Below are 22,943 nucleotides of genomic sequence, written 5' to 3' on the forward strand. Positions count from 1 at the left end.
AGAAACTCCAACATGGAAACGCAGCCCACAGAGGGATCCCAAAGCTGCAGAGCCTTGGGATGCAGTGGGAATACTCCTGGCACTATTAGGGAAATCAAGCCTATTAAGGGACAATCACTCTGAAGGGTTGTTATCAATCACTCCCCTCGCTTTCTTTAGGCAATTATCCTAATTGCATCAAGGCTATTAAGCAATTATTTTGGTAACTGGAGCTTTGTTGCTGGCTCTTCGTTTTTGGCAATGTTTTGTCCTTTGTAAAAATGCCCCTTCCAAAAGATGTTTAAAGCTGACTTTAAGGATGTCCTTTTCCCGAAGCACAAGATTCAAATTTCTGTGTAAAAACACAAATTTCCTCTCAGGAAAATGCTCATTTTTATCCCTGGTTTCTCCCTCAACCCCCCCTTACTCCCAAAATCTCCCAGGGCACCAGGGATTTAGTTCCACTTTTTTATTATTCAACTTTTTATACATAATAAATACAAACTTTTTACAGCCAATATAAAGAAAGCATTTGCACTGATGCTTTCAGGGTGTACTGAGCTGTACACACTGCGACGGCCGATACATGCCCTGTATGAAGAAATCAAAGTTAAAAAGGAGGCATCTTTTTACAACTTTTCTTCCTTTTTCTTTTTTTTGCTTTTTTTTTCACTTTTGTTTTTTAAATAAAATTAGCAGCTCTTACAGAAAATATTTTAAAATACAACTAAAGAGACTTTTAAATAAAAATTTTCTGGATTTTTGAAAGTCCGGGTGTGAAGGACACAGAAAAACTGGCCAAAGGAATCAAACATGAACATTATGGCAAAAACTTGATTTTCTTCTGCATTGTGAAGATCTCAAAATATTTGCAAACAGTTAAATTTTTTTTATTTTTTTTTTAACTTCTCTTTTTAAACTTAAGAATAAGTTTGATAAACACATAAAAAGACCTCAAACAGATCAACAGGACAAGAGGTGCAAAAGAAGGAATAATATGGAAAAGACTTCATTGGACAGTCACTGATCCCATAACTGATCCATGAATCGTTGTCCTCAGACAGTCCCACTCTTGGTTAAAGATCCCACTGGGAAAGGAGACTGGCAAGCACTGGATGGCTTGGAGACCCAGCCTGGGTTGGGATTTCCAAGTATGTGCAAAGTTTATGATAAAATCTTGTTAAGATGAGTCGTTGGGTTTTTGTTGTAAATGCAGCCTCAAAAAATAGCCCTTGTTAGTAAACTAAAGGTAGAAAACTTACTGGCTTTGAAAAAAACCATGAAGACACAAGAGAACCTATAAACAGCTCCAAACCCAACCTCAGGATGCCTTTCATCTGAAGTTCTCATCTGATGGAGAATGCTGACAATATTTTAGTCAGTACCCAAAGAAAAACGTGTTCTCGTCCAGTTTTTCCCTCTCCTCCAACCATTCCACTCCATGTTCAACCTCAGAATATTCTTTGCCCTTTTCTCTCAAAAAAAACAAATCCAAGCTCCCTTTTCAGAGCTCTCTGAGGGAAATGTGAAACTCTTTTCCTCTCAGTTTCTTCCCTGAGAGGAACTGGGCACATCTTGGGCACGAAGGTGGTGTGAAGGCAGAACCTGGAGCTGCTCCTGGCTCCCTGGCTTTGGCTGGTTAATGGGATTGGGGTGGGAAAAGGCTACAGGACCATCCAATGCAACAACTAAATGCATGTAAATACTCTAAATGGAACTGCTAACTCTAGAACTCAGGTGGTTTGATGACAAAGATACACTGCTAACATTGGATAATAAAGTACACAGCAATAACTGGGATAAGAGTGACCCAAATGGTTTAAAAAAAAAACCCAAAAAACAAACCCAACAAAAAACCAAAATCCCCAAAATCTGCTAAGGAAAAAAAATAAAATAGAAAAAGCAGCTCAATTTCCAGATCTAGATAAAATCTCACTTGCTTTTTTACTTTTCTACCCGTTGGTTTCTGCTGGGGAAGATGTTGCTGCTGGTTCAGCACCTCCATGTTAGATCCTCTATGAGTAAATGCACTGAGTAAACACAAAACTCCAAAGGCAGAATGGTCAGCTGTGAATCACTGACAAGGGCAGCACCCGTGGAACGAAAGCTTTTGCTTCTCCAGGAGATCATTTTCCCGTCTCTTCCTTTCTGCAGGGGGATTCAAGAGGAGCCAGCCTCTCCTTTAGACTTCTTTTTCTGTTCCCTTTTTCATTCTTCTGATGAATACCTGGTCAGGCAGGTGATGCTACTGGAAGGATCCACAATCTTTAACACATTCCTATGGCAACAGTAATATACTGTACTAATGCACAGGAGCAAAGGATGCTAAGACTAAGCTGCGTGAACGGGGCTCTTTCTTTTGTCTCCACATAAAAATGGAGCATCTTCAGCCAAGAAAAAAAGCCAATCTTGGCCTGTCTTGGTTTGTGCTAAGAGAGGAAGAATGATGTCGAGAAATCCAAACAAACAAACAAAAAAAAAACAAAAGGCACAAAATATTCATGACTGTGGGAAGGAATCCGCCAGGTCACTGCCACATAAAATCCTCCCTATCGCTCGCTCTAGTCCAAGTCTTCATCATGCAAAGGTGCCTAAAAACGAGATTGACCAAAAGCTGTGTTTGGCCTTGATTGTAGCACTACTAATTAGCCAGTCCCCTCGTTACACCAGAGTGATTTCCACGTCCTCGATCTTCTCCGTGGGCCGGCGGTGGTGCTGTGTCGGGGGAGGTGGAGCTGCTCGCACCTGCAACATTCAGAACCGGCCTGTGACTACCCCAAAACGGCAAAACTCCATCAGAAACCCCCCACATTTCCTGCACAGAGCTCCAGGCTCACCCCTCGAGATGATGCACACAAACAGATCTGTGTGTCCAGCTGGATGCAGCTCCCAGATCAGGGATGTTCCTCACAACCTGTCAAGATTCCCTCCAGGGAGCAACCCCACATCTATTCCATGGATAAGCCAGGATGGAAACCTGGGAAAAGCTCATCACATGCTGAATCTGACGGTGCTTTTCCCTGGAATTCCTGTGCAGTGGGAACTACCAGGATGTTTTGCTGCACCTGACTCACTTATACCTCATCACTGACCTCAACATCCCCGAAATTTGATGTTTCACACTCTGCCACATCAGTCGTTTTTGCTCCTGACAGAGATCAGCTTTAGTGCCAACACTTCAGAATACACCAAAGTTGCTCTGGAAAACATGAACTGAGGAGCAACCCTGCACCAAACTGCCAAATACTACTGCAATATTCAGAATATATTATTTGAATATCCAAAAATTATCTTTTTTCTGAAACCTCATTCACTGAGAAGGCCAGAAAAAGACAAATTTTATGTTTTAGTATGATTTGGTTTAGGGTCCTGAAACCCCCAAAACTTGATTTCCAAGGTAATCATAGGAGATGAATTTTGTCAAGTTCTAAGTGATTTAATTCTTCCCTTCCCTTTCTGGAAAATGTCCTCTTTCTAGGCAGCAAAGACAACACAAAACCCTCATCATTAAGAATCCAAACCCCTCAAACCAAAGGGGTTGGAAAGAAACAGAATCCCAAATGTGCAGGGAACTGCTGGAAAGCAGGAATTGTATCAACCATGGGACTGACCTCTTCTGGCATTCATTCCCCACCTCTTTTTCAGCTCTGTTTAGGGGCTGCTGCCCTTAGAACATCAATAAAAACCACAGGATTTGCTGGTCACTTACAGGCCGCAGTTTGCCGTAGGAACTTTCCGGAGGAATTCGTGGAGGTTGGGAGAACCCAGAGGACTCTGAACCAAAGCTGTTTTCTGAAGGAATAAGCAACACCCTATTACAAAGAAGCCCCTGAGTATTGCTGAATTTCTGTTGCAAAAATGCTCTTTCTTTTCCTTTTTGGCCCTCTCTGAGAAGCCTTTACCCAAAATTAACTTGCAGATTTCTCACCGTTTGTCGATGGAGATCTGGGGAAAAACTGGGATCCTCTTTTATCCGGGCTGGGGTAGGGGCTGCTGGGAGGCTGGTCGTACAGAGGCAGCGGTGGCAAGGAGTTGTTGGCCTTTGGAGTCGGGGATACCTGTGCCAAAAAGAGGGAGAAGCTGCAGCAAATCCTCCTCAGCACTTTTAACACACACACACACCAGTCTTCCAACCCATCCCTACTCCAGCGAGTTCCCTGCACAGGAAAAGCAGCTGGCAGGGAAGTTTGGGAAGGAAAGCCAAGGTATCCAACTAGGGATTCAAATTCTTTAAAATCACAGGTTGCTGCTGAACAGAAATTTTCAGCCTCTCCCAGATAATTCAGAGGGGCTTTTGAAGGTTATTCAAAACAAAAAGGTCGCTCGGCCAAGTGGGACTCACACAAAAGTGTTGGGATCATGAGCTTTGTCCCCACCCAAATGCATTTAGATGTTCATTTTCATGGTCTTCCTTGATCAAGGAATAAAAATATTGAAAAGTTCTGTTGTAGAAAACATGGAAGTGCAGTTTCTATCACCAAACTCCACATTGGATTGTGTCTGATTTTCTAATATGATATAAGGATTACAGAACTACACTGTGGAAATGAGGACGTTTTTGTAAAAATTACTGTAATCCAAAACTTGGCAGTATCCCACCCCTCAAAACTGAGAGGATACAGAATGGATTTAAGTATGTAAACACTAAATTAGGGCTGAAAGAGCCTGGAATTCTCTTTTTGCCAGGTTGTGCCTGACATCTCAGTCTCTCATAAATTAATGACAGGAAGTAAACTGTGAATTTTCTCCTTTGATTCCTTTCTATCCAAATATCTGCCTTTATTCACAAATTTGCAAAAATACATCAGTTCATAGTTATTAGGCTGGGTAAGAAATTCAAATGCAAGCACTGAGGACTTGGGTTGTTTTTTTCCCCTAAAATTGGTTCTGATTTTTTTTTTTTTTTTCTTAAGCTGGTTTTGATTTTTTTTCCCCCTGAAGAAGTGACAGATCTTTGCAAATTGCCCAAACAATAAACCAGGCCAACCTCTCTTTCCATACCTGGATATCCCCAATCCACTGAGTCTCTCCGTTCTCCGAGGCCGTGAGCTCTTCAACCAACACCGAGGGGAAGACCCCGACGCGGCCGTTGAATTCTCCTTCCCAAAAGCCATCATCATCCTGGTTTTCCTTGTTCAGGATGCGGATGATGGCTCCCTCTGGGAAGGACAGCTCGTCATCTGTCTGCCCCTCGTAATCATAAAGTGCTTTTACAAAACAGACTGCAAAATGGAAAAGGAAAAACCCAATGAGCTAAGGAAAAAAATTTAATACTACACAAAGTTTGATAGCTGGAGCTGGTGATTTTCAAGTCTTTTTGAAGATTTTATTGTTGCTGAGCCAGATTATTCTGATTTTCCTTAATTTTAATCTCAGCTGTACAAGCTTAAGAGGTGAATTATGCAGATTTAGTATGAGAGTGATAATTACTGAGATAATTACTGGCAATGGATGTGTTCAGGTACGGGTCAGTCTCTCCCTGCACCTCTCTGAAAGGAGGTTGTGGCCAGGTAGGGCCTTTTCTCCCAGGAAACCTGAGATAAGACAAGAAGAAATGGCCCCACATTGCACTAGGGGAGGTTCAGGTTGGATGTCAGGGAAAATTTCTTCCCTGGAAAAGTGATTAAACATTGGAACAGGCCGGGAAGTGGTGGAGTTCCCATGCCTGGAAGTGTTAAAAAATGAGCAGACTTTGCAATATGGTGGGATTTGATCAAAGGCTGGATTTCTTGGAGATCTTTTCCAACCTTAATGATTCTGTGCCTCCATGAAATCTGGGAAAGTCCCCCAGACTCGATGCCCAGAGTGTTTCCAAGAGCCAGCTCGATATCCTATGTATTTTTAACTGGGATTTACCATTGGAGTCTCCGTTGAGGCTGCCTGGCACCAGGTCAGCCTCCGTGGAGTTGTTGGAGGTGTGGGACCGTGTGTCCAGCGCAGCCAGGGACTGGAGCATGCTCAGGAGGCTGCTGGAGGTTGGGAATTGCAGGTACTTCTCCGGCACATATCCCACCTGTCCCGCCTTGTTCCGTGCCTGTGAACCAACAACAGGAGCCATTCTCTGCCTGTGGACACTGCTCTGGAAAGAACCCCAGCATTTCCTCCCATCCCAGCTTCTGAAAAGCTCAGAAAATGATACCTTCACCCAGTCTTCCATATCTCCATCCTCAATGACCTCCAACACCTCGTGTTCCTCTATGGTCAGCTCATCGGGCTGAGAAGCCTGGAATGGAGGACAGGAAGGATGCAAAAGGAAAGTGGCTTTAAGGGCAAGGCACAGGCAGGGGAGAGAACACTCCCATCTAGACTTTTATTAGAAGTGATGTTTTTTTCAAAAACTGAAAGCTTTAATGTAATTTAAAACACCCCAACAAAGGTTCTGCCATTCACAAAAGCCCCTCTACCTCAGAAGAGACAGATGGAACCTCCCTGAATCTCCCCCTAAACACACATCAAGCTCCCAAAGGTACATTAATTATCTGTATAATTCATTTTTCTAAACAATTTTAAAAAGTCACTAACCTTATAGGAATAAACAACTTTGCAGGTGAGAGGGTAGTTTCTGAGAGTACCAGAAGGACTAGAACTGCTATCATCAAAAACATCCATGCTGTCTTCAAACTCTTCACCTTCTTCCTTTTCTGCATCAGCATTGACCTGGTAAAACAAATTCCAGTTGGCATTAGAGCAGCTGCTAAAAATTGGTGAAGAAATAACCATAAAAATGAGCTGGTTACTATTTTTCAGTGTTTGTTTCTTATGATTTATTGTTAAAGAAACTCAGCTGGATTTCTTTGTTCAAGCACAAGGACATTAAAAAGTAGTGCAGAGGATTTTGGAAGCTCCAACTCAACTGCTGGACAGTTATGAAATCCATTTTTCACGTAATCTGTGACTAAAGTACTTTGGAGATGCCATTTCAATGGCACAAAAAACAGTTTAATGGATAAAAGAGAATTTATGCTACTGAAAGAATAATGTACCTGTGACCACGAGTTATAAAATAAATCTGCAATGGAAATATTTAAACTTTAAAAAAATAAAGCCCCAAATCAACCTTCTAGCTGGTGTATTCTGCACAGGAGATTTGCTGCAGTTTATAAGGAAAATTCTTAGAGACAGGAAGATTTGTAAAAACTTGCTATAAAAGTTTAAATAAAACCTGAAGTCAATGCACTGGAAAAATACAAGTTTGGGTAAGGCTGCCATGAGCTGTGCTTTGGCCTCGTGCCTGGGTTATGTTTTGAATAAATACTTTATCTCATGTGAAAAATGATGAATTATTCTGTGAAAACAGTTCTGTGAATCAAAGGCAACACTGTTATGTAGAGCCATCTTCCCAGTGTTTATTCCCATTAATTTGGGAGTGAATTTGGTGCTCCCTGTGAGAAGTGAGAGACTGATAAAACAACAAAAAGCTGACCCTATAAATTCCCTGTGCAGTTTCCCTAAACCAGGTCTCTGACAGCTTTGTTCTAGGCCTGGACTAGAAGAGCACAAAGCTTTATCGTGTTCTGACTTAGTTTTTATGTTACTATTTCCAAACCAAATCCTTGCAGTTCTGGTGATTTTTTTCCTCCTCACTAACTCTAATTCAAGAGCAGTCCTGCCTTCATCTCTCCTTTGGTGTGCTGATGTTGAGATAACCAAAACTTTATCCTACAGCTGGGTAAAGCTTTGGGAGATCAGCAACCAACTAGAGATTGTGGCAGATTTGAGGTTTCCCCTCCTGTTTCTCTGCCTTTTGCTGTGCATGGTCCCAGGGCTGACATCCAGCTGGGACATCATGGAAATCAGCAAATCATGTCTAGAAGGTTTGGGCAACATCTGCTCCTGGTTTTCTAGCATGAGGAGGAAAAACACGCCTTCATTTCCAGCGCGTGGGCTGCTCTGAGCTCTGCTGGAATCATTTGGGAAGCAGGCATGGAGAGGGAAAACAGGAAACTGAGAGGTTGATAAAGCTCATCCTTCTGCAGAGTCTGGGATGGAAGATGGTATCAGCAAGGAATAAATGTATGGGTCAGAAGGACACTGAAGGTGTGGGACACGCAGCAAACACAGCAAGAAATGCAGGGGAGGTGATCAGAGAAACACATTATATACATGAAAAAAAATGGAAATATAACTAATTAACTAAATAACTTGTTTTATTACACATATAACACAGATGGGTCCTGTTCCTGCTCCCTGGCAGCAGAGCCCAACTAACCTCTTTGGCTGTCCCCTCCTGTCAGGGAGTTGTGCAGAGCCAGAAGGGCTCCCTGAGCCTCCTTTTCTCCAGGCTGAGCCCCTTTCCCAGCTCCCTCAGCCCCTCCTGGGGCTCCAGTTCCTTCCCAGCTCTGTTAAACACTGCCCACTCATCCAGGCCAGAGTGAAAGTGCTGCTTGTTACAAACTGCAGTAATTCCTCTAAATTTTGGCATCATTTTGGTCCCAGCTCTAAGAATTCCATCTCTGGGCTGTCTCTATCTGACTTGCCAAGGTCAACAGAGCCTTTTTTAAATACAGGAGCCTACGTAAGTGTAAAAGGGGAAAATGAGACTCAGAGCTGAACCTCCCAGGCTGTGGCATCGCCTGGGACCAGCACAGGGGGCTCAGCTCCAGGGCCAACTATGCCATGTCTGGGGACACTGGGAATGAGGGACTGGGAGCAGCCCAACAGGCACAGAGGGAAGTTAAAGGAGGTGGAGTACAAAAAGAAATTGAATAAAAGCACTGTTTCACAGCTATGCAACAAATCCTCATCCATCGTGACCAGACAGGCTCTGAAGTGAAACTCAGCACAGGAATTCCTCTGGGATTTCAGAGGGCTGACACTCGGATCTGCACACTCAAAGATCTCAAGGTAACATTATAAACTATTAATGAAACTTCAAAGAAACACAGGCCTTGGACACTTCCAGGGATCCAAGGGCAGCCACAGCTTCCCCTGTGCCAGGCCTCACCACTCTCACAGGTAACAATTCCTTCCCAATATCCCATCCATCCCTGGAAGCCATTCCCTGTGTCCTGTCCCTCCAGACCTCGTCCCCAGTCCCTCTCCAGCTCTCCTGGAGCCCCTTCAGGCCCTGCAAGGGGCTCTGAGCTCTCCCTGGAGCCTTCTCCTCTCCAGGTGAGCAGGCCCAGCTCTCCCAGCCTGGCTGCAGAGCAGAGGGGCTGCAGCCCTGGACTGTGTGTATGCCATGCTAGGTCAGGAGCAGCCCCTGCAGAGGTGCCACGGCCCTGGGGAGAGGTTTCCCCTCAGAACCCGTACCAGGTGTGCTGAGCCGTTGTTGGTGACCGAGGGCAGGTTGGCCCAGCGCTCGTTCTCCAGCTCCTCCATCACCTGGTTCATGGCGCTCTTCAGCCACGTGTCCACCGACACCCCGATCTGCTTCAGCAGCTCCAGCCGCGCCTCTGCCTTCAGCTTGATGATCTGGGGACACAAACACACACAGCTCTCAGCCCCTCAGGATCCCTCCTTGCCCCTTCTGGCTCCCAGAGCTGCTCCCTGTGGAAATGAGTCCCACTCCTCATTTCCTTGCCTGAGGAGTGTGAGCCAAGACACAGGGATGGTTCTCTGGAGGCCCAGCCAGTCCCACCAGTTGCTGTTTTTTCAAATAACACCTGAGTTTATGCTCGCTCCCAATGCACACCCGTAAGTATTTCAGTGTAGATTTAAACTCCAACAACCCAGTGCTTCCCAAAATGTTTAAAATTAGGAATATCCAGAGTGCAGCCCCTTCCAGGTGGTGACTAAGCTGGATGTGAAACACAAATAAACCTGACAGGATACACACACACACACACACACAGCAGCCCACCAACTCCCAAGCGAGGCTGTTTTCCACATGCCAGAGATCACAGGAAACTCATTTGTTATGGAAGCACAACATGCTAATAACCCCCAAATTAAGTAAGTATTATTGCACTCCAACAAACAGTTTCAGGATTTTTGTCTTCAGAACAGCATGAAAATGGAGGTTTTCTGACAGCTGGGTTCACTTCAGCATCCTGGCACACTGGCTGCCCGATGGAGCCAAGGATTTAACAAATTCATGGCAAAGCACCACCCTGATCCAAATTAGTTCACAGTCTAAACAGGAGGGTGGGAAGAGCAGCGTGAAGAAACTCAGCACTTCAGCAAGAGCAGATCTGCATCAAGAAGTGGAGGGCAAACGCAGGGATAAAATTGAGGATATTTTTGTCCAGACCAGCTCTCTTAACACCCCCCTGCTGCCCTTGCTCATCAGAGGAACAAAAATCAAGTGATTTCCCAAAAATCCTGCAGTGAGTCACTGATGGAGGCAACAAAGGAAACCCTCTGAACCACCCTGGAATCCTTCCTGCATTCCCTTTCACAGCATTGGTCATTTTTAGCAAGTAGCAAAGTTTCATCTCCATTCTCTCCCTTCCAGCCCTTCCCACAGGGGTCTGAAGCACCTCACTGCAGCATCCCTGACACACCAAGCACTCAGCAGCACTGGGAATCCAAGCAAAACCAGCAAAAACAGTTCAGGCAAAAACTGGACGGAAATTCCCTTTCCAGTAGTGGGTGAAGCACAGCAGATTATGAAGAATATGTGTGCAGTGAATTCAAATGCCAACATGTGCCGGGTAGATATTTATCTCTTACACAAATCCTTACTCTGTACAAAATTCTGTGTTGAGCTGAAGTGATACAGGTATTTTTCTCATTTTTGACATGCTGCTGCACTTACAGAATCAGAGAATCCTATCTTTCTACTAAGAAATCAGAGACAAAATGACTGTTAACTTTATTAAGCTGAACCCTCTAAAGATGTCTCCATTTTCACTTAATTTGTGAAGGTGACTTTAAGCCTGTCTCCACCAAACCACTTTTGAGAGACATTATTTTGAATTCTGCGTAGAAGAAGTGTGATTTTTAAATAGTAGGTCAGTTGTAAGAGGGAAATACATGATGTCAGATTTATCTTCACAGGGCTACAGCTGCATGCACACGCTCTCCCCCAGTCAGGGATGGAGAAAGGAGGATGGGACAACTTTGAGAGGCGTTTCCCACGGGAAAAGCCAAAGCCACTGAGCCAAGGGAAGTTTCCACTTCTTCATGCAAGGGGTCTCCAGGTGAATGATTAACAGTAAATAGTGTTCAGAGAGCTGAGAAAAGGAGGAAACATTAAATACATTAATGTGCATCCCTTCTCTACAAGATTTTGAACAAACCCGCTCCAACCTTGGAGCTGCACAGGGCAGAGAGAACAACCTTGCCAAAGGCAACTTAATTCACAGAATCCCAGAATGTTTTGGGTTGGAAGGACATTAAAATCACCCAGTGGCACCCCCTGCCATGGGCAGGGACACCTTCCACTATCCCAGGGTGCTCCAATGCCTCTCCAGGCTGGCCTTGAATATGTAAATATATATGAATGTATGTATTTACTTGTGAAGTAGCTTCCCCTAACTCGTCTTTACATCCTGACACCCATTTATGAGCACTTTCCCTGTGCCTCCACCGAGGAATTGCTCAGCCCTGTTTTGCTGTTTACCTTGTTATGCAATTTCCAATTAGGCTGAGTTATACTACAGCAATAAACATTGGTCCAGGCTGCTACAAACATCTGCATTTGCTGTTAGTCCTCGCTCTGCTGTAGTTTGTTTGTACAAATTGTGAGCTAAAATAAACAAGCTGCTCCAAAATCCTTGAGTGTACTTGACAAGAGGTTTTAATTCAATGTACCCAGCAAATCCAATGGAGTTCCCCTCCCTGTTTACACCCAGGAGCCTTAACAGTCAACAAATGTTTGTTCCAAACCACAAATGCTTTGAGTTTAATTCCATTGCAGACAAGCCATGAAAGTACCAGGAGCATTAGGTCAGGCCTGCACTTGAAAGTTATTTACGAGCTGAAATTATTTTTTTTACCTAAATAATTATGCTGGTAGACCAGAGTTAACAGCTTCCTACCTGTAGGAAAAATACAAATAAAATACCACTCAGGAGCAGACCTTTATTCTGCTTCTCACACAGGGACAGCTACACATTTAAACATGGTTTAGTGGTGGCCTTGGCAGTGCTGGGTTGGACTCAATGATCTTGGAGTGCCCTTCCAACCTCAGTGTCTCTGTGATTCTATAAAGATACAAACATTTCATTCAAACATCACTCCCTCTGAATTAGCTGGGCTTTGATGCTTTCATTATGCCAGAATAAAATGTTAAGTAAGAAGGAACCAGGGCAATAGTGGTGATTTCATCAGCATTTCACCACACTGTGAAGCCACAAGCTTTTCTCAAAGTCTTGTTGCTTTGAAAGATCATCCCATTAAAAACTAAACAAGGCTTTAACCCCTGGTGTTCCCTGCCTTCCCCTGGTCCCCAGGGACACTCCTGCTGTGCCCCCCAGCTGAGTGACCTCCACTGGCAGACTCCAAACTATCTTCAACTAAGTGACCCCTGCCATTCCCAGCAACCCTGAGCATCTCCAGGAAGGCAGCTGAGCTTCCAAAGGCCAGGAATGCTGGAATCCAGCGCTGGCTCTGAAATCTGGGCGCTACCCAAATTTCATTGTTAGGAAGTCTCACTGCAGGACAAACATTTTCCTGTGTAGCAGTGAAATTGCTGTTTACAGTCACCAATTACTGGTTAATAGCTCAGGACTGGGGTATTTTTATACTGATTAAAAAACCATCAGCCACCCACAAAATCTACAAACTCTGCTGGGGGGTTCCTGCTTCTCTGAACCACTCTTTCTGCTGGGAGGATCTGAGAAGATGAAAGGAAAAACCACCCAAGTTTTAGAAAATATAAACACTGTTATCTATTCCTCACATACCTCACGTTGCTCCACATGGGAGATGCAATAGTTTTGTTTATTTACTGTTCCAGTCTTAATTAAGCAATGGTTTTAGACCCACAGCTTACTCAAGATGAAGATACACAACTGTTCTGCAAGGCGTGGAAATGAAACCCAGCAGAACACTACAGAGCTGTTCCCCATCCCCAGGAGAGAAAAGGGCTGGAAAGAAACCCAGAGCTCCTTCACATCCCACAAACACCTCAGATCCAAGTCCATTTATAAAGGTGTTCAGGTAAAAACCACACAGAAATGCAGCAAATGTTGCCCTTTCAAATATTCTGGTTTAGGTTTTTGTTAAAACCAGTTTTAAATGGATCTTCCTGAAAGCAGAGTTGCTTTACCTGTCATGGCTTTTCAAGGTGCAGAACAAATTCTGGGCCTTGCCCAGATTTTTTTTCTCTTGAAGAATTCAGAATTATTTCTTTTACACAGAAGTTGTACTTAGGAGCTTGGTTTAGATACTAAAATCAGATTACATTAGGATTGTGAAGAGACCCAGACTATCTTCTGTGAGAAATGTTTTATTCCACTGCAATATTTTTTCAGTGGCAGGAAAAAAAATGGTTGAATCGTAGAATCCTGGAATCATTTAAGGTGGAAAATCCCTCTAAGAATCTAACAATTCCCCCAGCACTGCCAAGGCCACCACTGACCATGAACCCCAGAGGTTGGACACTCTCATTTGGCAAATTCTTTTAGCCAGGAAGAAATCAGTGTGGAAAGATTCTGGCAAAACATTCTGGGAAGACATTATTTCTGTCCCCATTTGGAAACACTTTTTGTTGAAATTCTTGGGTTTTTTAATTGAAAAATATATTAAAATGAATGATATTATAATGAAATCATTCTCTTCAGGAAAAGTTAAATTTTGGGCCACTGGAATTATGATACAGTGATAGGCAGGCAAGACTACAGATCAGTTTGATTTATAATTAAGTCTTGGAATGCCCTAAACTTCTCAAAACCCTAAGTGAGTCTTATTCCATGTAGTTCAGTTTTAAATCACAGCCCACTGTGGTAAAGTAGGTGCGGATGAGGAAATAAACCAAATAATTCAACTTGCACTGCCTTGCTGGGGTTTGGGGTGGAAAACCCAAAGCTGTGGCAAAACCAACCCAACCAAAAAGACAAATCCTGTCCAACACAACTCACTTAAAATCTGGCTCCTTTTTCTGCACCAGGTGGGGAATTAGCTCATAAATTACATTTTCCACCACAAGACTGAGTGAGTTTCTTTTCTAAGTGGGAGGCTGGGAGGGAGGTTTGTACAGCTATTCCAGGAGTTAATTTATATGCTAAATACTCTGCATGGACTGAAATCCAACAAGGCTGTTGGGGTGAAGCAAATGGGAAATGAGACACTGGCACACATAACACCTCTCCCAAGTGAATTCCAAGGTTAAGGAAACAGAGGGGAAGCTATTCCTGGGGAAGAATCCACCTGCACAGCTCCAGCCCAACCAGCAGATGGGTTTTTCCCAAGCTCAGGCACATAAAACATTAAAGATCCTGAAGTATTGAATTTGTAGGGTTTAAGAAGTGTCTCTCAAGCTGTTGGTAACTGGGCTTGATTGGAAATCACCTGGATCCTGTAAGGAATTCAGTGTCTGTAAAATGTATGTATGTAAACATTTATTATCACGCTTCTCTGTGGTCCTGGGGTGAACACTGGGTCTTCAGAGAGTGAAAAAAATCTCTGAAGACCCATTCTCTGATGGTTATGAGATCTCTGATGTTACAGACATCTCATAACCAGAACATTCAGTAAGAGTTAGGCAGAGGCTGGATTAGAAACACCCCAAAGCCCATCACCTTCCACTGTCCCAGGCTGCTCCCAGCCCCATCCAGCCTGGCCTTGGGCACTTCCAGGGATCCAGGGACGGCCACAGCTGCTCTGAGCACCCTGAGCCAGGGCCTGCCCACCCTCACAGCCAGGAATTCCTTCCCAATATCCCCCTATCCCTGCCCTCTGGCAGTGGGAAGCCATTCCCCTTGTCCTGGAACTACCCACTGTGTAAAAATTCATCCTTCCCCTCACTAAACTGCTTTTCACCAAGAAAGTTTGAAATTCCTGCTTTGTGGATGTTGCTGGGACTTTTCCAGGCCAGTCCTCAATCTGCTGACCTGGAAAGAACAACAACTCCTCCACATCTCCTGCAGGGAAGGCACCTGGTTCCCTGCACAGCTCTCCCAGCCTTTGCTTCCTGAGCTCAACCAGAGATGGCAGCGAGTCACAAACTCACTTTTTCTTTTGGATTAGGAGCCTTATTCCCTGCAAGTGCCCCAGGCCAGGTTGGACAGGGTTTGGAGCAACCTGGCATAGTGGAAGGTGTCCCTGCCCACGGCAGGGGTTGGGACTAAATGATTCTTTAGGTCCCTTCTGACCCAAACCATCCTGTGATTCTGCGACTCCATTCCATTTGTTTTCCTGAAGCATATGGAACTTGCTTTGTTGCCACTGTGACACAGCACAGCAATGAATATCTGTGCCAAATACAAGGAGAGGGATGAATCAGCCCCCCATGTGCCATTAAAAATGGCCCTACACCTCTGAGCTGATGAAACCGAGTAAACAGCACCGCAGTGAAGCCTTAACCAGATCTAATCTGCTACAAACACTCTTTGGAGAGCTGTAGATATCCTGATGAGGAGACAACGTGCATCCCCCTGTAATTAAGTGGGAACAGGATTAATTGCTGTGGAGGCCCAAAGACCTGAGAGCAAATGGGAAACCTCCCACCACCCTGGAGAGGAATCATGTCAGCCCTGGGACAAGGGAACTGCCTGGGGAGACCCACGCTGGAGTCTTTGGTCTGAGAGGGGAAAAACGAGATCAGAGGAGGAAATGTCCTGAGCTGGCACTGCTGAGACACCCCCAGTCCTGGGGGCAGTTTCAGGATCCTCAAGACAAGAAGGACACTGAGGGGCTGGAGTGTCCAGGGAACAGAGCTGGGGAAGGGGCTGGAGCCCCAGGAGGGGCTGAGGGAGCTGGGAAAGGGGCTCAGCCTGGAGAAAAGGAGGCTCAGGGGGCCCTTCTGGCTCTGCACAGCTCCCTGACAGGAGGGGACAGCCAGGGGGTCAGGCTCTGCTCCCAGTAAATTTCTGTCTCCAGTCATTGAAAGATAAAGGGATTCAGGCAGTGGGAAAATGGAAAGCTCAATTCCTTCCTTCCTGCTGCTACAGAAATCAAAGCTAAAAACACAGAAGTTCAATTACCTGAATTGGGTGAGTGAGTACAGAGGAGATTCAAGAATGGTTTATTTTCACAGATTATCAATTTTCAATATCAATTTTCTTTTTTTTTTTTTTGACTGATCTCCTTTACAGCTGATGCCTGAATTGTGCCACTTTCAACTTGAAAGAGACCCTTCTGCTCTCAGGGCTTGTCTTTATCAAAGTGGTTCAGTGCTGCTGGGACAAGAATGGAATCCCTCTGGATCGAAACTCCACAGTGTGTCATTAGCTACAGTCAATTTTACTTCTTTGCCAGTGCCAGAGGTATTATCACGCAAAATCTAACATAAAATACATTTCCTTTTAAAAGAAGCAATAAAAAAGAAAACAAAACCAAAAAAAATACCCAAAAAACCCCACCAACAAACAATTTCTTTAACAAATCCCAAGTTTTCCAATTTTAACACAAAAATGTGTGTTCTGGTTATCAGTTACAGTCACATCTGCCACGTATCACCTGCACAGCAGCACTCTGCTGGAATTCCTAATTTTCCCCCAATTCTAATCAAGGAGTTTGCTCCCTGAAAACATCACAAGGAGAAATAGCTGCTATCCCAGGGAGAAAATGATCAGAAATAACCCACTGAGCTGTGAATGTGCCAATCTGAACCTTTATATTCATCTTCTAGAAGACAAAAAAAATTGTGATTCTCCAATATTTCCTGATTCTGAGTGCATTTTTAATCAATTCCTTTGCTGTACTTTCAAATTACACCTGTTTCCACATCCCTGTACTTGTTAAATTCAGTTATCCGTAAGGAACAGCTCCTCAGCTCCTCCCAGGGCATAGATTTCCCTGGATTCAGGGTCTCCAAGGAAGAGGGCAGTGAGATGAGCACTTCTATGCCCAATACACCCTGGAAAAAATACCTTTACCAATAAAAATCCTCTCTAAAAAGACCTGACTCAGCTCATCCTGCTTTTTAAGGTACTGGAGCAATCTGTCAGGGATATAAAATTCCCCAAGGAGAAACAGGCAAGTGGAAGATGACCAAACCAGAAAATCTGATCCCAATGTGATTGTGAAGTTATCTTCCCCTTCATGAATGACAAGGCCAGAAAAGAAGAGAGAAAGTGGATTTGCAAAGGGGAAGGAGTGAATCAAGAGAACAAAATGGGATAAAACAGACATAAAAATTGCCATAAAAAGAGAAAAATAAAATAAAAACTAATTCTCTGTGTCATCCTCACAGCCCTTTGGATGTGATACCAGAACAACTCCACAGCCTCCTATTCACAGCCTAAAGAACTTTTTGCACAGACACCACTCCCCAGCCCCACCCTCAGTAATTCCACCTCAATCCGTTGCACTCAAATATGCAGGAATGTTTGGTTTTCACACACTGGAAGGAATTATAATTGCATTCCCAAAGAAAAGGTTTTAGCCCAAAGCTTAGGTTGCTGTTCTCCAGGATTTTATGTGTGCAAAAATCTCTTGTCTAATTCCTGGTCTTGACCTCAGTCTTAGAGGAGTGGGGACCAACAGGGCTAAAAGAAAAAGCCATTCCCTAGTGGAAATAAAATCTCCCTAAATTCACTTATTGGTTTATAAAAAAAATAAATTAATAAACAATGCTACACTATAAACAGCTTTGGTGGCAATACAGAAAAACTCCCACAAAGTGGTTTCCACACCATTCCAAAAGCTCAGGGATAACTTCAAGTCTTTAAAATACACAGCAGAAGAGAAAGAAGCTGACAAAAATCCCCCAACCATGGAGTTTCATCTTCAAGTTCCTGGCCCTGGCACCATATTCCCTTGTAAAAGAGGGCACATGTTAAATGTTAGAAAGATAAGGGATGGTTTAACTCCAACACACTGGAAAACCAGGAAAATACATTATTTGTCTGTTATTAGCTAAAACACATGTCCTGGAGAAAATAATATGTGAAACTTCTACTTCTTGGCACTTTCCCTCTCTCCTAAGTCACTTAAGTTCCAGACGGATTTAATTTGTACCTTTTATCAACTTTTGCTGCAGGAACTTTCTCTTTGGCATCTTCTTATCCTGATTTTATTTCTTGCTGCTGCTTTTATCTTTGATGCTTGCAGATTTAATCATTAACTATGTATGTATATATGCAAGTGTTTTGGAGTATGGTCTGTTGGAAATAATTTACTCAAAACATGTTTTTAAAATACTTTCTGTAAGAATTAGTTTTTAAAAAACCATATCCTGCCTTTGCTTTAAAAAGGGAGCCTGACAGTTCTACCAGGAGGAGGAATAATTTTGCTCTGTATTTTCTAACCCCTTCACCTGTAAATCACATTTCTAATTACATCAGGTACTCTGAGGTATGAGAAGCACTTCACTGAAACAATTAGGTTTCTTCTGCAGTTTTAATTAAGCAACCCACTCATCCAAAACCCAGATCAGATCCTGCTGCCTGCAATGGGGTTTTTCAGTCAGTGGCCATGAAAACAGTTCACTTTTACCAACCCAACACTGGCAGCCAAATAAGAAGTCAATTTTTTCATGAGTCTTAACCCACAACAAGTCTCAAAAACCTCTGTAACCTTTTTAAAAGCACCTCCCAGTAAAATTAGATATACAAGGATTATTTCCAATGTTTCCCACAATCAGATCTAGTTTGTGTATCAAAACCCACTACAACAGCACGTGGCAGCTGCTTCTAGAACCTCAAAATATAAAGACAAGGATAAAATCACCATTTCTGGTACTAATTCCTCCAAGCAAAAGTAAATAGTAAAAACAATGAGATTGTTTTTCAATCTGTTTCAGATAAAGCCCCTAAATACAAAGATTCTTGACCTTTGACAGTGGAAAAGGCAGCAGGTGGCCTCACTCTTCCTCAGGAGCTGCTTGTGCTATCACTCTTCTGACAAAGAGCTTCATGAAGTTCATTCAGTAATTTGACAAATACCAAATGAAGGGGAAAAAAAAATCTTAAAGTTCCCTGAGTTTTGATGCTAAAAATACACATTTCCACCAACCAAATGAAACAGCTGTAAGATCCACCTGTGGGAAGCAATTAAAAATGCCAAAAGAATTTCCTCCTTACCTCAGCCTTGCGGATGCTCTCCCTGGCTTCATCTATCTTCTGCTCCAGTTCTGCTCGGGTTTGCTCTGACATCATGGGCCCGTGGCATTCCAGCTCTTCCAGGGTCTGCCAGGAACAAGGAAACACACCCCAGGTGCAGTAAATGCCAAAGACAAGTAATTGTGACAATCAGGTCAGTTACTGTTTGGGTGCTGGTGTTGACCAACAAAGGTCCATCCCAGGAAATAAAAGGTGATGGCTCTAACGCTGCCCTCGGCAGTGGGAGCCATTCCCTGTGTCCTGTCCCTTGTTGTCTTGGAGCTGTCTTTAGGCACTGGAAGGGGTTCTGAGCTCTCCCTGGAGCCTTCCCAGACATGTCAGAGCATTCTGGATGTTGTTTTTCTCCAGCTGATGTTGTGCTCAGGGGTTGGAATTGTATGGATGACCAGGAAACTGGGCAGGGTGTGGTGAAAGCACAGCAGACTCCTTCACAGATGGATTTTTTTGGGGTAGAGCAAGGAGCTTTTTGTCTTTAGTCTCCCTCCTTTAAAGACACATTCAACACATTCCAGATGCCCAAACACAGCCCTTGGCTCTCCAGAGCTGAGCCACAGACGTAGAAACAAATTTACCAATTCACATCTAATTTTACATCTTCGCATTAGATTGACGGTAAATTCCTCACGGACTTCCCTGGTGTGGAAGACTTTTTTGGCACCCACGTGAACGCAGGCCCCAGGTAATTAATTCCCTGGTGCTTGCAGCAGCTCCTGATCCCATGGATGTGCTTTTTCCCAGACCTACCCGCTGGCTGTGGACGATGTTCTTGTGCTCGCGGGCCACCCGCGTCGCCCATTTCCGCGCCTCCTTGTTCAGGCTGTGCTCCTCGGTCGTCCCGGTCTCTGATTCCAGCTGTCGGCTCTGGAACAGGGAACAGCAGGAGTTATGATGGCCCAGACCCCAGGCTACCTCTGTGCTTACCTACAGGGTTAACTCTGAATTATTTATCAGCCTGGGATCCTGTTTCTTATGAAACGGGGAAGGTGCGACAAGACCTTCCGGGTGAACTTTGGGATGGTACCAGGCTGTGGGAAGGCAACTCCAGAAGCCACCAGTTCACAAGAATTCAATTCCCAAAATAAACAGCCATTACAGGAGACAAAGATCATGGAATGGTTTGGGATGGAAAGGACTTTAAAACCCCATCCAGTGCATCCAGAAGCCCAACCTTCCACTATCCCAGGTTGCTCCAAGCCCCATCCAGCCTGGCCTTGGGCACTTCCAAGGATCCAGGGGCAGCCACAGCTGCTCTGGGCACCCTGTGCCAGGGCCTGCCCACCCTCATGGAGAACAATTCCTTCCTAAAGATGAAAGGTTTAGTGTGACCAAGGGGCTCATTCTTTGTAAATTGTGATCAAACCACAAAGCCATAAAATATTTTAGTACAGCACAGCAATTTCTGTCCAAAAATGTTCGTGTCTGCAGAACACAGACTGAAATTTCCAATCACATTCCTGATCTTGTTCCATCTTACTCATGCTTTTGTTGTGTCAATGAAAAAAAGTAAAACTGTCCCCCTCAACTAAAGCAGGATGAAATAGTTCTTCGCTGTCTACAGGCTGAACAGAACAGAAACATTTCCCAGCATGGGATTACTGAAATAATTCCTAATCTTTCCATCATTTCCATTTGTAACAGACTCACAGAATCAGCTGGGATGGCTTCCATCTTTGAAGACATCCAAAAGCCACCTGGATACAGCTCTGGACATGACAACCTCCAGAGATCCCTTCCAACCTCAACCAGTCCCTATGATTTTATCTTTTTTTCTGATCCAGCCACTGCAATCCACAACCCCCCTGCACTCCTTTTTATCACAAGCCCTGACATAATCCTGCTCAGCCTTTGAGATCAACTAAAAAAGTCCCTTATAAACCATGACTCCAGAAGAGAGAATACGCACAGAGCTGCTGAAGTGGGAAAGAAATGCCTGTGTCACAATCTTCTCACTCTGTATGGTTCAAAATACACCATTTTTGCTCATCAGGTGGAGTTTGAAACTAGAGAAAAATCCCAGAAGGATGAGAAGTTTGTTTAGGCAGGAGAAATCCAGGGTTAGCCATCAGGAAAGGGTAAGAGAGCAGAAAGACATGGAATTATTTTCAGGGTAGCTGGGAAGCCTGCAGCTGTTGCTGTTATCAGGTATTTTAGCAGGAAAAGTGGAATGATTTATGTCAAGGAAGGATGACAGTTTAATCATCTACACCAGCCTTTGGCACAGACCGGGGTAAAACCAAGAGACACCAGGAGGCAAACTGAAGTCATTCTGAAAACAGGATTTTTCTAGATTACACTGTCCTCTCAGAAGAGACAAAAATGACAGACTTTGGTTGACAGCCTATCAGGGAATATAAGTGAAAAAGAGCCAAAATTGGTTCAGCTCGTTACTTGTTCAGTGAAGTTCCTCACCAAAACTGAACCTTTATTCTGAGGGTCTGAAATGGCCAGGAAATGGAATTTTCCAAGCACAGGCAATTGTCAGAAAAGGTGTGGAACGGCCCAAAAGAGGAAGAGGAGAGGTACAGGCATGGGGCCAGTGCTGGGATGATCAGGTAGGTGAAGCTTCAGATGAGGATCTCTTCACCCATCCCCTCAATTTAATTATTAAATTGGCTTCTATTGAGGTAGATTTAGAGAATCATATTCCTTCATTACTGACTTCTTTAATTACCACTGTTAAGCTACTCCATTTTAAACTTGAAGAAGACAACACATGGATTTATTTAGGCACATCCAATCCTTAAGATAACATTTCTCCTCAGTTTTTTTCCTAGTTTATCATACAGCCTCTTCCACAACTTCCAGCTGAGCCTTAACCTGAGCAGAATCTTTGACATTCCCTCTTCCCTATGAAACATCTGAGAGTGAAAACAGCCCATAACATATTTTCAGTGCTCCCACTGCTCTTGCTCCTACTCAGCAGCTCATTTTCATATGGAAAGAATCCAGACTTTTCAGTCACTTGATGATCTTCTCCATCACCCCAAGTGTGATTTTGGGTTTTAGTCTATTTATCAAAAGCACTTGACCAGAAAAATTAATGTGGACTTCGTGGCTACTTTTAAGGCATACTAAAAAATAAAGGAATTTTGTAGGATCAAACTTGAATTAGTTATTTATAAAGCAGTATTGCACCCAGGCAGACCTCACCCTTGCTTAAAGGTCTAAAAATAAAATAAAAATGTGGCAATGAAAAGCCTTAATTCTGTACCCTCGGGGAAAGACAGACTGGACAGGAACATCAAGAAAATGAAAACCCAGCTGCCATTAAAATCGGTGAGAGGAAAGGAGCTAAACCAGATTTATCTGCTGTGGACATTAAAGTCCAAATTGTAGGGAAGAAGGTGGAGGAACTGCAGGGTCTGATCCTGACATACTCCATGAAGCTGAAGTGTCTTCAGGACTGGAACCTGGTGGTGCCAAGATGTCCAATGACTCAATTTAACCTCTTCCAAAAAGAGAGGGAAACCAAACCCATTCTCAGTGGCCAAGGAATGAAGGGAGAGCCAAAAAACCTGAGCTAAACATAGATGGACACTCTGCTGTTCCCTCAGGGCTTGGATTACAACAAAAACAGTGTTTAGTGCTAAAAATTCGATCAGTAAACCAGCAGAAAGTTCTGGATGGCTCCAAGCAGCTAAAAAGCTTAGGGGCAGCAATGCTGTTTCTTAAATTAACAAAAGCATCCAGGCTGCAGACAAATGTCACTTCTCCATTTTGGTCTGAAATGTTGGTGCAGGTGCAGGATTTGTCTCCCAACAGGCCCAAAGCCAGCCTGTATTCTTATTTATCCAGTTATATCTGGATACACATGGCACAGCACTGTCTTGAAAACAAAAAAACATTGGCTCT

General features: G+C 43.8%; 1 protein-coding gene across 2 annotated transcripts in view; it reads right to left on the reverse strand.

Moving 5' to 3' along the window:
• Positions 1–433: 433 nt before the first annotated feature.
• Positions 434–22,943, reverse strand: part of FCHSD2 (FCH and double SH3 domains 2) — a 119,251-nt gene continuing 96,741 nt past the window's right edge. For both annotated transcript variants that reach the window (XM_015638296.3, XM_015638304.3), the window contains 10 exons: positions 19,836–19,952; positions 19,053–19,157; positions 9,232–9,393; positions 6,502–6,636; positions 6,119–6,202; positions 5,836–6,013; positions 4,981–5,201; positions 3,908–4,037; positions 3,689–3,771; positions 434–2,724 (listed from right to left, as the gene is read on the reverse strand). In XM_015638296.3, the coding sequence (XP_015493782.1) occupies positions 2,641–2,724; positions 3,689–3,771; positions 3,908–4,037; positions 4,981–5,201; positions 5,836–6,013; positions 6,119–6,202; positions 6,502–6,636; positions 9,232–9,393; positions 19,053–19,157; positions 19,836–19,952 (1,299 nt within the window). In that variant the 3' untranslated portion in view covers positions 434–2,640. The remainder of the gene's footprint in view (positions 2,725–3,688; positions 3,772–3,907; positions 4,038–4,980; positions 5,202–5,835; positions 6,014–6,118; positions 6,203–6,501; positions 6,637–9,231; positions 9,394–19,052; positions 19,158–19,835; positions 19,953–22,943) is intronic.

The sequence above is a fragment of the Parus major genome, chromosome 1 (assembly GCF_001522545.3).
Source record: "Parus major isolate Abel chromosome 1, Parus_major1.1, whole genome shotgun sequence".
NCBI classification, from domain to species: domain Eukaryota; kingdom Metazoa; phylum Chordata; class Aves; order Passeriformes; family Paridae; genus Parus; species Parus major.